The 16,887-nt window shown below is 52.6% G+C and overlaps 1 protein-coding gene across 9 annotated transcripts in view; it reads left to right on the forward strand.

The window, feature by feature from the left end:
• The window catches only part of PTPRS (protein tyrosine phosphatase receptor type S), a 166,838-nt gene that overhangs the window by 143,088 nt on the left and 6,863 nt on the right, over positions 1 to 16,887 (forward strand). For 7 of the 9 annotated variants that reach the window (XM_051810457.1, XM_051810465.1, XM_051810458.1 and 4 more), the window contains 8 exons: positions 456 to 568; positions 2,947 to 2,994; positions 6,943 to 7,040; positions 9,923 to 10,046; positions 12,702 to 12,877; positions 13,418 to 13,537; positions 13,668 to 13,822; positions 16,441 to 16,726. In XM_051810457.1, the coding sequence (XP_051666417.1) occupies positions 456 to 568; positions 2,947 to 2,994; positions 6,943 to 7,040; positions 9,923 to 10,046; positions 12,702 to 12,877; positions 13,418 to 13,537; positions 13,668 to 13,822; positions 16,441 to 16,726 (1,120 nt within the window). The remainder of the gene's footprint in view (positions 1 to 455; positions 569 to 2,946; positions 2,995 to 6,942; positions 7,041 to 9,922; positions 10,047 to 12,701; positions 12,878 to 13,417; positions 13,538 to 13,667; positions 13,823 to 16,440; positions 16,727 to 16,887) is intronic. The other 2 variants (XM_051810460.1, XM_051810461.1) reach the window with 1 other exon arrangement.

Here is a 16,887-nt window from a genome sequence, read left to right on the forward strand (position 1 = left end):
GTCCAAGGTCACGGCCAGGAGATTCTGTACTTTTCCAAATGATTCTGTTGGCCCTGGTTCTTTCAGGCTGAAAATGGCTTGGCCAGAATTGGAAGGTTTTTGCTTGCAGAGCTCTGCAGTGTTCAGTGGAGGCTGGTCTGGGCAGGCAGGTGTGAGTTCACAGCTGCCTGTCTGTGCTGTGAGAAGAGGGGAACTTCCAAACTTGCCTGAAAGCTGCTGAGGGGCTGCTGGGCCGTTATAAACCCCTCAAACCTTCCAAACCTCATCCCTTTTCTGATGCAATTCATACACTTTTACCCTTGGCTGCACCTTTGATTTTCGGCGGGAGCTTTGCTCAGGTCTGAACATCAGTAGCTGAGAAAACTCCAGGGGAGCACGAGGCCCATGAGCTAAGCTGCTTTGTCTTTCTGTTCTTTCTCCGTTTCTTTTTTGTTTTGTTTTGTTTTGTTCCAAAGCAAACGGAAGGATTCGGAGCCCCGGACGAAATGCCTCCTGAACAACGCGGAAATCGCCCCCCACCACCCCAAGGACCCCGTGGAGATGAGGCGCATCAACTTCCAGACTCCAGGTAACCCTGGCTGCTAACTGGGAAGGCAGGAATGGAGCACCTGCCCCTTCCTTAACCCCTTCCTGCCTGGCTGAAGGCTGCAGCAGCACTGCCTGGAGACCCAGTGCTACCCAGGGGTGCAGCCAAGGGACCCCGAGCCTTGTCTGTGCTGAGTGGGATTGCTGAGAGACACCTTTGCTGGGAGCCTCAAGGACCTTGCACAGGCTCTTCCCGGTGCTGGCAAGGCGGGAAGAGGGGTTTTCCTGGATTCCCAGGTGAATTGGTGCGTTCTGGGCTGAGGACACAGCTGCAAGAGCTGTGGCTGTGCCAGACGTGCCAGAGCACCCTGTGCTTCACCCTGGGAGCTGCCGGGGTGGTGAGGTGGAGCACTGCAGGCTGCCCAGCACCCAGAGCTCCAGCCACATCTGGAACTGGTGCTTTCTGGTGCCAGGCCTGCCCGTGGCTGTGCAGGGGGAAAGGGGAAAGGTGACTGGTTGCTTGGCGCAGACAGGGCAGCGTCTCCTTGCTTGGTGCAGACGCTGTCGTGGAATCCCAGAATGGTTTGGGTTGGGGAGGGACCTTAAAGTTCATCCAGTTCCACCCCCCTGCTGTGGACAGGGACACCTTCCACTAGACCAGGTTGCTCCAAGTCCTGTCCAGCCTGGCCTTGGACAATGGATGGAGCAGCCACAGCAGCTCAGGACAGCCTGTCACTGGGAGCGGCTGTGGGGCGAGTGGATAACAGCACTGAATTCCTTGATAGGGAGGTTCCCTGCACCCTCCTTCCCACACACACGTGTCCCCATGTCCATGCATGTCCCAGCTGCCTGCATGGCACCTCTGCAAAGCCACCACTGACACAGCCCAGGCACAGCCTCACGCAGATGGACACTGGGCGAGCCAACCAGCACCTGCCCACCCCTCTGCCTCCGAGTTCCTGGTGCTTGAGGATTTGGAAGGGAGTTTATTGTGCTTTTTGGGGGCTGGCTGTTGTTTTCAGTTTGTTTGTATTTTTATTTTGCTGGTTTGTGCTCGTTAATAATGTTTCTGTAGCTCCTGTTTGCCCTTCCCATCCCAGTCCTGTCCTTAGCGTTGTCCGAGTTTCCTTAGGGTGAGGTTGGCAGTAGGTACCCAGGGGGCAGGGATCTATGGAACAGCACTGAGCTGAGGAGTTCACATCAAAATGAGTTAGGAAGAACCCACTGGGATCAGCCCAAGCTTAGGAATGTTGCTCAGTGGGTTCAGTGCAGCCTGCAGGGACCGAGTGCAAAGCAGTTCAGCACAGGTAGGTCCCTAAATCAGCTCTTAGTGCTGCTCTTGCAGTGGAGTCTGAAGGTGTCTGAGTGTCCCCAGCTGCAGCCCAGCAGCAGTTTGCACTTGTCTGGGCACAGTGTTATCCTGGGTGCACACAGGAGCTCCCTTTGGGAGCATTCCATGGGCTTCTGGGTGCTCCAGGTGGAGGTGAGGGACCCAAGAGAAAGAGCTGCACTCCCCCAGGTGAAAAACCCATGCTGAGGCAAAAATAAAGAGAAAAGTTTGTGGTCTTGCTTGGTCTTGGTGCCAAGAAGCAGCTGGAGGTGCTGGTTCATGTGTTTCCCTGACTGAGAATTCCCCCCTGTCCCACAGGACAGCAGAGTCAGCTCAGGGTGCTTCCATCAGGTAATGGGATTGATGCATGAGTGAGCCAATCTTCTGTTGACCCCACTGGTTTGGTCATGCTGTGCCTCTGAATTCTGGGTCTGAGAGGCCTGTGAAAGGGAGCTGAGACATGCAAACCTGCATTAGGGCTCTGCAGATCCCAAAGGCACTGCCTGTGTCCAGTCTGGCTGTAGGAAGATGCTGCCATTTCCTTTCCAAGTCTGTCTGGCCATGGAGTTGACCTGGCTGGTTTATTCTGCTCTGTAATTTGTAAAGCAGTCAAATGTTTTAAAGGATTTGGGAGAGTTGATCACCTGCCTCCCACAGAACTTTGCAAACCATTGGGTGAAAATGGAAATGGGTGGAAAAATCAGCTTGGAGTGTGTTGGTGGTGATGGAGAGACAGTGGTGCAGTTTGCAGGGGAAGACTCCACAGGTGCTGTCTGAATTAAAGGCCTTTAAATTCAATATATTGTGGTTCAGAAGGGGCTTGTAGGCTCTTCTGCAGCCAGGTGACCCCAGGTAGAACCTCCATTGTGCCCCCAGCAGTGAAACAGAGGGGGGACGTGGGAATGGGAACGTGCAGCTCAGAGAGGGGAAATCATAGCACCTCTTAGATATCCTGTCCTAGCCTAATCAGCACAAGGAATACCTTTCTTTTCCTCTTTAGATTTATGTTGGCTTTTGTTTTTTTTTTAATTAGCATGAAATTTTTACAAAAGTGTATCTTTTATTTATTTATTTTTTACTGTTTTCTGCAGATTCTGGTCTGAGCAGCCCTCTCAGTGACCCTGAGTTTGACTTGGAAAGTTAGTTCCTGTGTGTTTTTGTTCCTGTTGGTTTCATTTTTCCCCCCTCTCCCATTATTATTTTCTCTTCTGTCGCTTTCCTTTCCGATTCTCGTTCCGTTCCTGTTACTATACTTTGATTTTTTTTTTGCCGAATTCTCCGTGTCCCTGCCGTGTTTGCCCATCTCATCCCTTTTCTGTGCCATCTGTTTGTCTGAACTGCGCTTCCAGTTTTACAGTATCCCAGATCAGGCCTCTGGCAGGACAAGGGGGGCAGCAGGAGATCAGAGCCCGTGGCAGCACCGCTGTCCGTGCTCCGGTGTCTCTCTGCTGTCCCAGGAGAAGGACTTGGCTCCCCAGGCTGCCTTTACCCCCTTGTGGAAGATGTTTCATTGCTGAAGCCCTTGCTCCATGTCCCTTGTTCTCGTTCCTGGGCCCACTGTGAGTGTGGGGTGTGTGTGTGCTTCGTGTTTGTAACGCAGGCAAAGAGAAACGGGAGCCACAGCTGATGATCCCTCCCTCTGGAAAGAGCCACACAGGCACCTTCTCGTGTCAGACGAGGAAAAAAGGGCTGTTTCCCATCTGTGGCAGGTGTCTGTTCCTTGGCACTGGCTTGTTCCAGGAGCACAAAGAGCAGAGGCCACTCCACGGGCCTCCACCCCCCCGGTTTCACACAGAGTGCCATCCAGCCACAGTGACTTTGTGGGATAAACGGGCTCTGGCCCGTGGAACAGATGTTAGGGTGACGTTTCTGGCTGGTGCACAAAGAATCAAGTCTTTTGTGATAAGATTAGAGAGATTCAAGTGATTGAAATGTTAGATGAGACTGGCTCGGAAAGACTTCATCCCATTAGGAGCCAAGATCCCAGCCTTGCTGGGTGGTTTGGGCTGGATTTTTTTTTAGGACTTTTTTTTTTTAATACTGGGCAGGGAAGTAGATGTGAGATTTCAGCTGGAGAGTCACAGATGCTGCTTGTGCTCAGAGATGCAAGAGCTGGGATGTTTTCCTGAATAATTCAGTCCAAATATTGGTCTCTCTGGTATGGAATACTCCTGTCACTATTGTCCCAGTTTGCTGCCACCCTCCTCTCACCCCCATTATTGTAACAGGGAGGTTGTGTGTGTTTTCCTGGCTCCCACTGCCACCCTGGCTGAGTTCCCTGCAGTAGCCCCGAGGCCACTGAGCAGAGGAACCTGTGAGCCATTTCCCTTCATACCTTAAAATGAGTTATTAAATTAAAGCAAAGAGCAGCTGCTTAGCTGACACAGCAGCAGGGCTGGTGCCACTGGAAGTGCTTCTACCTCATTTAATACTAAACTCCTGGATCTTAATGGAGCCCCCATGCACTTGGCATTTTGACCAGGGAAGTGTTTATCGCTGCAGAGGTTTCTGGTCTCCTTTTATTCTAAAAAGCCCTAGAAATCAATCCCACAAGGAGATTCTGTCCTTAACAGCAGTAAAACAAGGCAAGTTCCCATGTGCTCCCAGCCAGTGCCAGTGCACAGGAGGTTGGAGGGGAAGCAGGATGTTCCCCAGCAAAGGGCAGGGTTGGTTTTCAGGAGCTGGTCACACTGAAGATTTTTTTTTTCTGGAGCTTTTATGAAGGAAACTTGTGAAATTCCTTCGAGAGGAATGTGACTCCTCGTTCCAGATTGGCACAGTGGGCCTTTCCCATGCAGGCCTCTGGCTCAGAGGGAATAACACATGTTGCTCCAGGACTCCTGAGCCAAGGAGAGTGAGGTTTTTTCTTGCTCATTATTAGTGGGGCTTCTGAGCATTTATTTTTTCCTTTTAACCTCTGTGTCCATTACTTGGGACTTCATGCTGTGTTTCTCAGCACATAATCTCTGGCTTTTTGGAGTCAGGAGGTGGCAGCTGGGCTGGGAGCTGCCTGGGGGAAGGAGTCAGTGACTCTCAGGGGTCTGGAAAAAGCTGATTGAGGTGCCAGGAGTTGCTCTGGGTAGGGTTTGGCTTTGCCCTGAGGCTCCAGGTCAAGGTGTGTTCATTGCCCCCCTCAGCCCTCACTTCCAGAGGCAGAAGGACTGACCCTGAGGGAAGTGTTGATGGTGTTAAACTGTTTTGATGGTCTCTGATCTGGAGCAGCTCAGCCAGGTTGGCCTTCCAGTCCCACACAGATGTAGAGAGGACCAGCTCCTCCCAACTCCCCCAGTCCACATCGGTGCTGTGGTACTGGGATGGACTGGACAGCAGCCTCCCCCCATCCAGGTGGAGAAATCCTTCTCCAGGTGCAGTGGGACAGCACAGCAAGAGATGAACTGAGAGCTTTTCCTCCAGGAGAAACTTCCTGCCCTGACCCCCAGCAGACTAAAATGAAGCCAGTGCAGCCTCCAGAGCACTTTGGGTTATTTTTGTGAGCTTTTTTTGGTCTATTTTCAGCCAGATTTCCTTGTGCTGAAAGTAGATGTCCCATTAGCTTAGGAGAAACCTGTCCAGGTATGACAGACTCATTCCCTGCCCAGGCCTGGGGGAGGCAGCACCTCTCCCAAATCACTGTAAAACTGAGGATGTCATGCTTGCTTTGCCATCTCTGTGCTGAGTTTTCAGAGTATCTGACCATGCTGCTGCCACCGCCGCTGCTTTGTCACCCACCAACACCCACGGGGCTCGAAATTCTCCCTGGCTTCCATCTCTTCCTCACTCCTGTCCTTCTCATCGGGGGCACTGCCCAGGGCTTCTCAGCATGCTGCTCTCCCAGGCCACCCAGAGCAGGACTGGCTGGCAGACAGCATGGGAAGCCTTTGGAAAAACATAATCCGATGCAGATGAGCAGAGCACGGAGCGCTTTTCCACCTGGATTTGTAGCGTAGCTGTTTGAGATGATAGGAAGGGAGGGATCCCTGCTCTTCCCAGAGCTCCAGCTGCCCCTTTCAGGACTGAGAACCGAGTCAGCCGTGGCTGCTCACCCCATGGGGTGGCTGAGATGTGCCCCAGTCTGACCAGTCTGGCTGAGCAGGACCCCCAGTATGGCTCAGAGCCTTTTCTCAGGGGATCCAGTGTGTTCCTTGGCAGCTCTGGCTGCCTCAATACCAGCACACCCAAGCACTGGGGAGGGTTGCAGGGGCAGCAGGTGACCCAGGTCAGGAGGCATCAGGCTCTGCAGCAAATTGTTCCCATGCCCCTGGCTGAGAAGGGGCCTGCGGATCTCCTGCCTCTCCATCCCGGAAGGTAACGACATTCCCAGCAGAGCCTGGGTGGGGTTGGCACAGCCTGACCTGGTGGGAGGGAGGGCTGTGCTGTTGAGGGAACATCATCCACGAGCCATGGGTGGGGAGAGAAGCCGGCGCTTGGCGTTCCCGTGCCCGGCTGCACTCTGGGAATGGGGGAGGCCAGACCTCAGGCTGAGAACTTCCAGAGCCGACGTTGTGCCGAGGACAACTCAAGAGTCCTTGAGGTTGGAAAAAGACCTTAAAGATCATCCAGTCCAATTCCTGAAAAGCCTCCCCTGCCTCCCCACATCTGCATATTCCCATCCCCTGCCCCACATCACCATGGTTGGCTGGATCCTGCCCCTTCCCCCCTTTTCTGTTGGAGGTGGTTCCTGATCCTGGCGGGTGCTGTGCCATTTGCTGCGTGGGTTCCTCTGGCAGCGTTTGCTCATTCCAAGTCCACTATTGGAATCGCTAACACGCATCTGCTCTTCGGATTTTCCTTTTTGTTTTGCTCTGATTTACACATTGAAAATGGGGCCATCATGGGAACACTCTCATTTTACTGTTTTGTTTGTTTTTTTTTATTTCCTTGATATTTTCTTTTTTTTTTTTTTTTTTACTTCCAAGGACACAATTTCGAGCCCTGAATTCTTCTCTTCTAACCTCCCTACTTTCATTGCAGATCTTACATTGTAATTTATTTTCTTTTCTTGTTTCTTCTTTCTTATAAAATGCACAACGGTTGTGAATTTTAGTTATTATTAAATGAGATTCTTTTCCTGCTGTCTTGTCTTTTAGGTATGCTCAGCCACCCACCCATCCCCGTTTCCGAGCTGGCTGAACACACAGAGCATCTCAAAGCTAATGATAACCTGAAATTATCCCAAGAGTATGAGGTATGAGCAAGAGTGAGTGCTGTGCATGGGTTTGCAGAGCCAGGAATTAGGGAATTCAGGCAGGCCCTCATCCAAATAAACATTGCTTAGTTTATTTGGATCTGGTTAGTTGAAATTTAAAAGTTATTTATGATTAGAAGTTAATTACTTAGTGCTTCGCTGGGTTCAATTCCAGGTCATAAAAAGAAAGAAGTTTGGTTCATGAGCTGCTCCTGCCAGGGAGCAGGGGCTGATCTCCCTTGGAGAAGGGGGATGCAGCTCTGGAAGGTGACTGTGGGATGGGATGGGATGGGATGGGATGGGATAGGGAGCTGTCCTGGGTCTTCCTGTGTTTGGAGAGGACCAAGCCAAGGAATGTGACACCCAGTGTCAGGCAGCTGAGAGGAGCAGGGAGTCCTTCACAGCTGAGCTAAAGCTGGGAAAACAGGGGGATTTGCACCCTCCTTGTGCAGAGGCAGAGCTGGGTGCTGTGGGGCCCTCAGGGTGTGGGAGGCTTCCAGTGCAGAGGGAACACAGGATCACAGAATTCCAGAAGGGGTTGGGTTGGAAGGAACCTTAAAGCCCATCCAGTCCCACCCCCTGCCACGGGCAGGGACACCTTTCCCTATCCCAGATTGCTCCAAGCCCAGTCCAACCTGGCCTTGGACACTTCCAGGGATGGGGCAGCCACAGCTTCTCTGCCCAACCTGTGCCAGGGCCTCCCCACCCTCACAGGGAGAAATTTGTCCCAAATCTCTTCTAAACCTACTCTCCGTTTAAAGCCATTTCCCCTTGTTTTACCACTCTGTGCCCTTGTAAAAAATCTCTCTCCACTATTGGTTTTGTTGTTGAAAGACGTAAAACGCCCTGATATTTTTAGCCTAATAACTAGTCTAGGCTGCCTAGGTCTGTTTGCAGGGCATATTTTCCAGACAAAGGGATGCTTTCTCCCTGCTCCTGAATTCCAGACATCAGCCCATGGGAAGCAGCGCCGTGCTCTTAGCTCTGCACCCCCGGGGCAGGGGGTTACATGTTGGAGAAGGCCTATTTTGCCCTGCTGGGCTCTCTCCCCCCCACGTTGGGGCGGCAGGGGGTGGGCAGCAGCAGCCCGTTGATGTGCTCCATCCAAATTCCAGAGGCGGATTTGCATAATGCCATATCCCAAGTGCCCTGGCTCCGCGCCAGCCCAACCTCCTCCGGTGGGAGAGCCAGAGCTGAACAAACATCGCTAATGAAGTGAAGGCGAGGCCTGATTAGAGGGATGGAGAGCAAACAGACACATTACAATAGTATAAATACCCATTAGTTAGGAATTCTCCGCAGCGAGAGCGCACGGGGGAGGGGTTTGGAGGAGGGTTTTTCGGGTGGTTTTGTACCAGCGCTGCCACCACGGGGCCCGGGGAGCTCCAGGGTGGGCACAGACAGGGAGGGCAGAGGGTGCCAGGCAAGAGTCAACCCCTGCCAGCTCACAGGGATGGATCTGAGACCCTCTCCTGGCAGGGAGAGGGAGAGCAAACAGCAGGAAACAGCTCGGCACGCTCCTGCCAGGCCTCCAATTGAGGCAAACCCCAAGGGCTCTGCAAAATGATGAAGGAATTAAGCCCTTGTTTTATTTAATTCTCTGGCTGAGGATTTAGAGGTAAACGTAATTAACCTAATTTCCATATCTGGGACAGCTGGACTTTAGAGAGAGGAAAAAAAAAAAACCTACCCACCAAACCTGGCATAAATCACTAGGACAGGCAGAGGGGATTTTTCTCTCCAGTGCATTTCATTGTTTATTCCTTCATCCCTTCTAGGAAAACTCCATGTTGATTGAGTGTCTTAGGGCTGGAGTCCTTACCCTTGCTCTGTGCTGGGAGATGCACTCCTTGCCCTGTGAGCAGGAAGCTGCCTCCTGCCAGGCTCCTGGGGGGGTTTCTCCACCCTTTGAACTGGGACACCTTTGGGGCTGAGTCCTTGTGGTCCCAAGTATTGCTGTCCCTGCTCCATACAGAGCAGCCTGGTCCCTTCCTTTTGCCCATGAATGATTTTTGATCACAGAATCACAGACTTGTTTGGGTTGGAAGGGACCTTAAACCCATCTCATCCCACCCCCCCTGCCATGGGCAGGGACACCTTCCACTAGATCAAGTGTCCAACTTGGCCTTGGACACTTCCAGGGATGGGGCAGCCACAGCTTCTCTGGGCAACCTGTGCCAGGGCCTCACCCCCCCCCCAGGGAGGAATTTCTTCCCAATTTCCAATTTAAATCTACCCTCCTTCAGCTTAAGGCCATTCCCCCTTGTCCTATCTCTACGAGCCCTTGTGAAAAGTCCCTCTCCATCCTTCTTGTAAGCCCCTGTTTCCCCTGATGGTTCATGTCCCATTTTTACACATGGTCATAAACCTTGTCCTGACTTAAATATCTTCTTCCCCAGGTATTAGCACTCACCAAGACACTGGTACATTCCTGCCCTCCTAATCATGGTGTAGTTTAACCATGCACAGATTTGGCCTCTTGATCGCTCCCTAAATACCCTGATGTGCTCATTCCTGTTATCTCCCAGTTCCCAGCATTTATTGGGGTTGGTAACATGGGGCTGTGACTAACCCAGGGATGGGGCAGCCACAGCTTCTCTGGGCAACCTGTGCCAGGGCACTGATGCTTTTGCCATGAGGTTGCATCAAGCCAGAGGGGAAATTACCTCAGATATACCTCTCTGGGTGGCCAATGGAGATGGAACAGGAGCTATGGCACCGGGGCTTTCCCACAGCAAAGCTGGGGGGAACAAACAGTGACCGCTGCGCTCCTCAGCGAGATCTCCAGAGCCACGATGTCCCACGTGGAACAAGGGACTCAGAGCTTGATTTGCTGCTTTGCTCTTCACTGACTCTTCCATTTTCTTTCCCAATTCCTCCAGTCCATTGATCCTGGCCAGCAGTTCACCTGGGAGCACTCCAACCTCGAAGTGAACAAGCCCAAGAACCGCTACGCGAATGTGATCGCCTACGACCACTCGCGCGTCATCCTGCTGCCCATCGAAGGTAAGGAGCCTCCCATGGAGCATCCCTGCTCCCACCAGGTAGTACTGGGGTGGAGTTGCTGCAGGGAAGCACATCTCACATGCTCTCCTCTGGTCTCTATTTATATTCTTCTCTTAACATCTCCCTGGGAGTTTAGCGAGCAGGAGATACCTCTGTAAACCGAGCGTTTGTTAAATCCCAGTGACTGACATATTCCCTGGAGCTGCAATCCCTCATTTCAAGGGCTGGTTTATCAAGGAACTGTCTTCCCTTTGCTTGGAGATGTCTGTTTGATACGTCTGTGACTAACAGGAAGAATTCAGACCACATAATGCTTTAGAGAGAGCAGGGATGGGGTGGTGGGTGGCAGGGAACGCAGAGCGTGGCTGTACAGGGATGAATGAGAGGTAACACAGGGCTAATTGTACAAATGTGAGCAGCAGCAGCAGCACAGGCAGAGAGATCACTTGATATGCAGCTCTTGCTGCAGCCCTGGCCCCTAAAAGGCTCGGGATAAGAAGGGGTGAGCGTGAGCCTTGTGGGTCATAAATTGTTTCCTGAGCCGCTTCTGTGAGCGATGGTGCAGTCAGAAAATTTACATTAAATTTCACAACTCATGGCTCTTGACAGAGCTGCTCCCGTGCACGCCAGGATAAAAGGGGCTTGAAATGGAGCTGAACAGGGCACCTGCTTGGGCTGCTGCTGCTGAGATAAAGCTGGAGTTTCACGGGCTCGGGCCGTGGCTGCGCCGCAGGGATAAAGCGTTCGAGGCCAGTCTTGCATTGCCAGGAGCTGATCATCAGAGCAGAGAGGATGTGGGATGTCCTGGTAACTGCCTGGTGAATGGAGAGGTTAACTCAGGCACCTCTGTGAGCAGGGAATTGTTGGAATAATCTCCCCCATGGTATCTCTGAGGGACATGGAGAAGGGGAAGAGCTGGTCCTGAGGCAGCAGCAGTGTGGTGACTTGCCAGAAAACTGCACGAATCTGCATTAGTCTGGTCTGCTGTTAGAGGGCTTTAAGTGTTTCTCCTTGTGAAGCTGACTGTGTTCTGGCTTGGTTTAATTCTGAGATTAATATTGTATGAGCCAAGGAAAGCAGAGGCTTTAAAAAGTTGCCTTGTCATTCAAGGGAAGGGAGAAGAACACAAGTGTAGGAGTGAAGGACACTTGGGCTGGTCTTGGATCATGGGGTTGGATGCAGGCAGCAGTCCCAGCTCTGCCCAGGGGCTCTGTGAGGGACCAGTGGTGCAAATATGATGGGCCAAGGTTGAATTTTCAAGCATCTGAGAGGTTCTGACATGCCTTGGCTGGTGTGCTCCTTCCTACCAGGCTCTATTTTATGCTCAGAGCTGGAAGATGAAAGGAGCTGGAGGAATCAATTCTTGCTTTCTCTTTGTTTTAAATCTGGATTTGTCAAGGCTGCAGAACGTCACCGGCTGCTTGGTCAGGAAGAAGTAGCAGCTTTAATTGTGTGACTCCTCTGAAGCTGGGCCTGTTACACAGCAGAGCATTGCAGGAGCTCGTGGCCACCCATCTTAAATCACAGAGTGGACCCGAGGGGGCTGGAGAGGAGATTAATTCCAGAAGCTCTGCCTTGATCACATTCCTGCCTCCCTTCCCTCCTGAAACTTCAGACTGGGAGAGAATGGGGGCAGGGAACCCTCCAGAAATTTAATCAAAAGCCCTATCTCCCAGCAGCTGAAATGCTGAGTGCCCTTGAGGACTGGCAGGCGGTCCCTGGCTTTGCACCTCGCCAGCAGCACCGGTGCCTTTTGCTGCAGCCCAGTTTTGTGTTGGTGCTGCTCCCCACCCTTGGCTCCCCTCGAGACAGGAGGGAAGGGCTCTGCACCAAGTTAATCACAGCTTAGCAGATCTGCCAGCCTTGCCAGCCACTCGGCTGGAATTAGGAACGGGCCAAACCACCCACCAGCCCCGTGCCAGGCGCAGCTCTCTGGAGCTGAACCTGAGCAGCACTGCTTGCCAGGGTCCATTTTAACTTCAGAGCAGCTTTCTCCTGCCGTGTCCCAATCACCCTCTTCACTCTGGCAGTGCCTCCTGCTCATCCCAAACCCTCAAGCAAGGACCCAGGCGAGCAGCTGTAACTCAATAGCCTGTAACTCATACGAGTAGAAACAAAACCCCACTCCTAAAAATGACAACGGGCAATTTACAGTGAGTCAAAGCCTGTAATTTCAAATCCTTCACTGTCTGAATCAAGCCTGGTTTTATTCCTTGCTCTGTCCAGCTGTAGCTCTCTGCCTGCTATTGAGTTATGGACCACACAGTCATCGACCAGGTGCATTTGGTGCCTGGGCTCGGGGCGTGCTGGGACAAGGACTTGAGTTTGTCCTGTTGGAGGCCATTGCAGTAGGAGCCCTGGGCCAGGACCTTGCTCCTGTTGGCCACAGCAGCAGTAGAAAGCCCATGATTTCAAGGCTTGATATTCAATCTCTTTAATATCTTTTGCAAGGAGTTGCTTGTCTCCCTGCAATGCAGGAGCTCGAGCTGGGAAAAACACACCAAGAGCCCGTTTCTCCCAGCTCTGATTCTGACCCACCAAGCCAAGAAGGTGCTCCTGCAGGGGAATTCTCTCTAACAACATCCCTGCAAAGATTTCATGCTTCCAGCTGTATGAAGTCCCGTGCAGTTCCCTGATTTTCTTGGTTTCACCCAGGAATTGTGGGCAGTGATTACATCAACGCCAACTACATCGATGGCTACAGGAAGCAGAACGCCTACATTGCCACTCAGGGGCCTCTGCCAGAGACCTTTGGAGACTTCTGGAGGATGGTGTGGGAGCAGCGTTCAGCTACTATTGTTATGATGACTAAGCTGGAGGAGAAATCACGGGTAAGATGCATGAGAGGGATGACTGGTTAGTCATAATCCTGGGGGATTGGAGGGGAGAGTTGGGGAACAGCAAATCCCTTTGATGTGCAGCCAGTGGGGGATTTCTGCCTGCTTTGCCAGCACCCTGAAAGTTCAGTGATTCATTGCTTTTTAAAAAACAAACCATTCACCCTGGAAAGCTGCAGCCTCCTTTGCAACTCCAGGAGAAGATCCTGTTGCCTGCTCCGTAGTTCTGTCTTGGAGTTAATCGTGTGGCAAGTTTCACATCAGTTCTCTTGTTTAACAAGCCCAAGTACATTCCCTCTAATCTTCAGGATCATTCCAGTCTGTTGTCCATGGGATTGATGTGGCATCAAAGCCTGTGCTTAGTTCAGTGGGAGCTTTTCCTCCTGGGTCTGTCCCTGTCCTGGTGCTCTGTAAAGACATTTTTTGTGCCTCCTCTTCCCTTCGCCACCCGTAACCGTCAGGGCAGTTTGGGATTGAGCTTCCCCAGCAGCGAAGGGTTTGGCCCAGCACTGAGCCATCCCTCCTGTCTTCCAGATAAAGTGTGACCAGTACTGGCCAGGCCGAGGCACGGACACCTACGGGATGATCCAGGTGACGCTGCTGGACACCATCGAGCTGGCCACGTTCTGCGTCCGAACGTTCTCCCTTCACAAGGTGAGCTTGCTCCTGCTCCTGCTCCTGTTCTTCCCTGGAGGTGGGCTGTGGCACACTCCTCACACACCCTACGGGCAGGTGTGGGGGTGCAGGTACCCCCCTGACCCCTGGTGCTCCTCTGTCCCTGCAGAACGGCTCCAGTGAGAAGCGGGAGGTGCGGCAGTTCCAGTTCACGGCGTGGCCCGACCACGGTGTTCCCGAGTATCCCACCCCCTTCCTGGCTTTCCTGAGACGGGTGAAAACCTGCAACCCCCCCGACGCCGGTCCCATCGTGGTGCACTGCAGGTACCAGTTCCCTTCACCTGGCTCTTGCACAGGGCCACCTGCGAGGGAGGCAGAAGTTTGGGAGGGTGTGGATTTGCTCCTGGCAAGAGCATCCTGTGAGGATTCCCAGGCAGCATCTGAGGAGGATACCTGGGAATTCCACTGAGCAAAGCATTTCCTGGGATGGTGAGGGGTGTAGTTGGCAACAAACCACCCGGATCAAGTGTCCAAGGCCAGGTTGGACAGGGCTTGGAGCAACCTGGTCTAGTGTCAAGTGTTCCTACCCAGGGCAGGGGGTGGAACAGGAGGAGCTTTAAGGTCCCTTCCAACCTAAACCATTCTGGGGTTTGATGGTCTTGTTAAGCAGTGGGAGGTGCCTGGTGCTGTCCTGGTGTCTGGTTCTGCATGACGGGGTCGTTTGAGGTCACAGTGGGAAAGGAGGAGGATCGGGTGTGACCTCTGAGCTGTGTGGGGTGCTGGGGAGGCAGAGCTGCCTCAGCTGTCCAAGGCAGAGCTGGCAGTGATTGACAGGGGGTTTCTGAGCACTGCAGCCACTGTGATAATGCCAAGCTGAAGGCAGGTAGAATTCCCTAATTCAATTTACAACCCAATGAAGCCTCAGTGCAGATAAATCCCTGTGTTCCTCAGGAGGATGTGGAGGAGCCTGCGGGTTCCTCGGCACTCAGGGAAGCTCTGAGTTGTGCAGGCTGCTGGGGAAGCTAATCCTGCCTCTGCTAGAGGATGCCACTCAAACAGTCTTTGTGAGTGGGCAACTTATCACTGCCCTTGCAGATGGCAATTGTTGTGCACCTCCGAAAATGAATAAAGAGGAGCTGTCAGTTCACAACCAGCTCCCAGATCAGCTGCTAAATTCTTGCCAAAGCTCCAGTCACCTGCTTGGTTCAGGTGTTAGGCAGTCTAATTAACAGAGATCAAGGGGGCTCCATGAAGAAAGGGACAGCACTGGAATGGTAAAAGGAAGCCCTTTATTAGCAGTGGCACAGGCACAGAGCACTGAGCCCTGCTGGGGTGCAAATGCTGTTACACACAGGTCTGATGTTACCCCGATGCACAAAAACGTTTAGGAAGAGAGGTGACGTGTGTTGTGGTTACCACATCAGTGCTTTCTCAGCTGCTCAGAGATCTGAGTGATTAAAGAGGCTTTTTCAGCCTTTACATCGTGCCAGCCCTTTGCCCAAGCCTTGAGCCCCAGCTCGAGCTGGCACAGCTGTGTGTGCCCAGGGTGTCACAGACGAGGAGACACGGGCAGAGCAGTGTGGAGGGGCAGAGGCACCTCACCAGAGGCAGCTTGTCCTCTGGCAGCCTGTCCTCGGGTGACATAAAAGCTGAATTTGGGAAGTGTTGGCCACACTGAGCTGGTCAAAGCAAACCTCTGCACGTCACAAACTCCTTGGGGCTGAGCCCAAGTGCTGCTGTGTGGGGCAGGGGGGCCTCTCCATCCTCTGCTCTGTCCCAGCAGCCCCTCCCTGCTGGTGTGGCAACACTGGCCTGAGCAGAGCTCAGGTAAATGGGGTTTTAGGTTCCAGTGCAGGCTTTCCTGGCCCCAGTGCAGCACTGTGCTCACACACCAGAGTGACACAGAGCAGTGGTGACTTTGGTGTCACCACTGTCCTCTCCAAACCCTCCAACACGGTGTTTCTAAACTGGATCAAGAGCAGCACATTGAGGTGACTGGGCAGGGACACTCCCAGCACCAGTTCCAGCCAACAAGTTCCTTTAATTCAACAAAAATCATCCTGTGGCTGAACCCACACCCACAGAATCTCCTGAGTTGGAAGGGACCCACAAGGATCATCAAGTCCAACTCCTGTCCCTGCACGGGAAAGCCCCAAACCCCCACCACTCTTGACTGGTTGGCCAGGATTTCCTTTGCCTCAGCCCATCACCAGCTGTTTGCCAGGGCTGTGGTTCCTTCCTGATCACCAAATGTGTTTGCTGGTCGCCCTCTGCCTCGTGCATCTGCTTGTACCCTGCATTTGTTGCAGTGGGAAGATCCTTGCTCATGGGCAGGGTGACCTTCTGATATGGTTTGAAGCTGGCTCCCTGCCAGGTCCCCAAACCTCACCACAAAACTCCCCCCCCAAGCAAGGGAGAAGAGGAAAAAAAACCAAGAGAACCAAAACGAGAGAGACACAGCTAAAGCAATATATATAAATATGTTTCCACTTATATTACAGTTATATACAATTGAAATATATATACAATTTCAAAAGGGAAAGGGAAGGGGGGAAGTGAAAAAGGAACACAAACAAAATAAAATATACACGATCAATAGACCAAGATCTAGCAACTAAGAGAATTAGCAAAAGAATATCTTACTACTCTCCTTGGGACAACAGAAAGTAGTGCTGGAACAACCTCTGTCTCCCAGGGTTGGCAAGGCCTCACCAGGCCTCATTCCCCAACACGACAGACTCAACAGCAGGGAAACCCACACCCTCAGAGCCAAGGGAAGGAAAGAGAGCGAAGGCCTTTCCTCCTTTCTTCTTATACCCCGGCTTACGTAAAAATCATAAGGAATACCGGGTAAATCTGGGCACTTCCTTGGTTACAAACTGGTCACCAAGGAAGGCCCAGACCAAACTACCACCCCCTCATCCCTCCCCTCTCGTCCCCAGCGCGGGCGTCGGGCGGACCGGCTGCTTCATCGTGATCGACGCCATGCTGGAGAGGATCAAGCATGAGAAGACGGTGGACATTTACGGGCACGTCACTCTCATGAGGTCCCAGCGCAACTACATGGTGCAGACGGAGGACCAGTACAGCTTCATCCACGATGCCTTGCTCGAGGCCGTCGCCTGCGGCAACACCGAGGTCCCCGCTCGGAACCTCTACAGCTACATCCAGAAACTGGCCCAGATCGAAGCCAGGGAGCACGTGACGGGCATGGAGCTGGAGTTCAAGGTAAGGGGTGCTGGGTGGGGGCAGCAGTGGCTGGGGAGGGCTCAGTATTCCCCCCTGGCACTCGGGCAGAGCAGACACGGAGCCTTTGTGGGGCTGATGGGAACTTTCTGGTTCCGTGTTAGAGGTAATTACTTTCCTGAGCTGAGCTGCTGCAGTTCCCG

The sequence above is a fragment of the Manacus candei genome, unplaced genomic scaffold (assembly GCF_025592945.1).
Source record: "Manacus candei isolate 608988 ecotype Guabito, Panama unplaced genomic scaffold, ASM2559294v1 h1tg000078l, whole genome shotgun sequence".
In the NCBI taxonomy this organism is placed as follows: Eukaryota; Metazoa; Chordata; class Aves; order Passeriformes; family Pipridae; genus Manacus; species Manacus candei.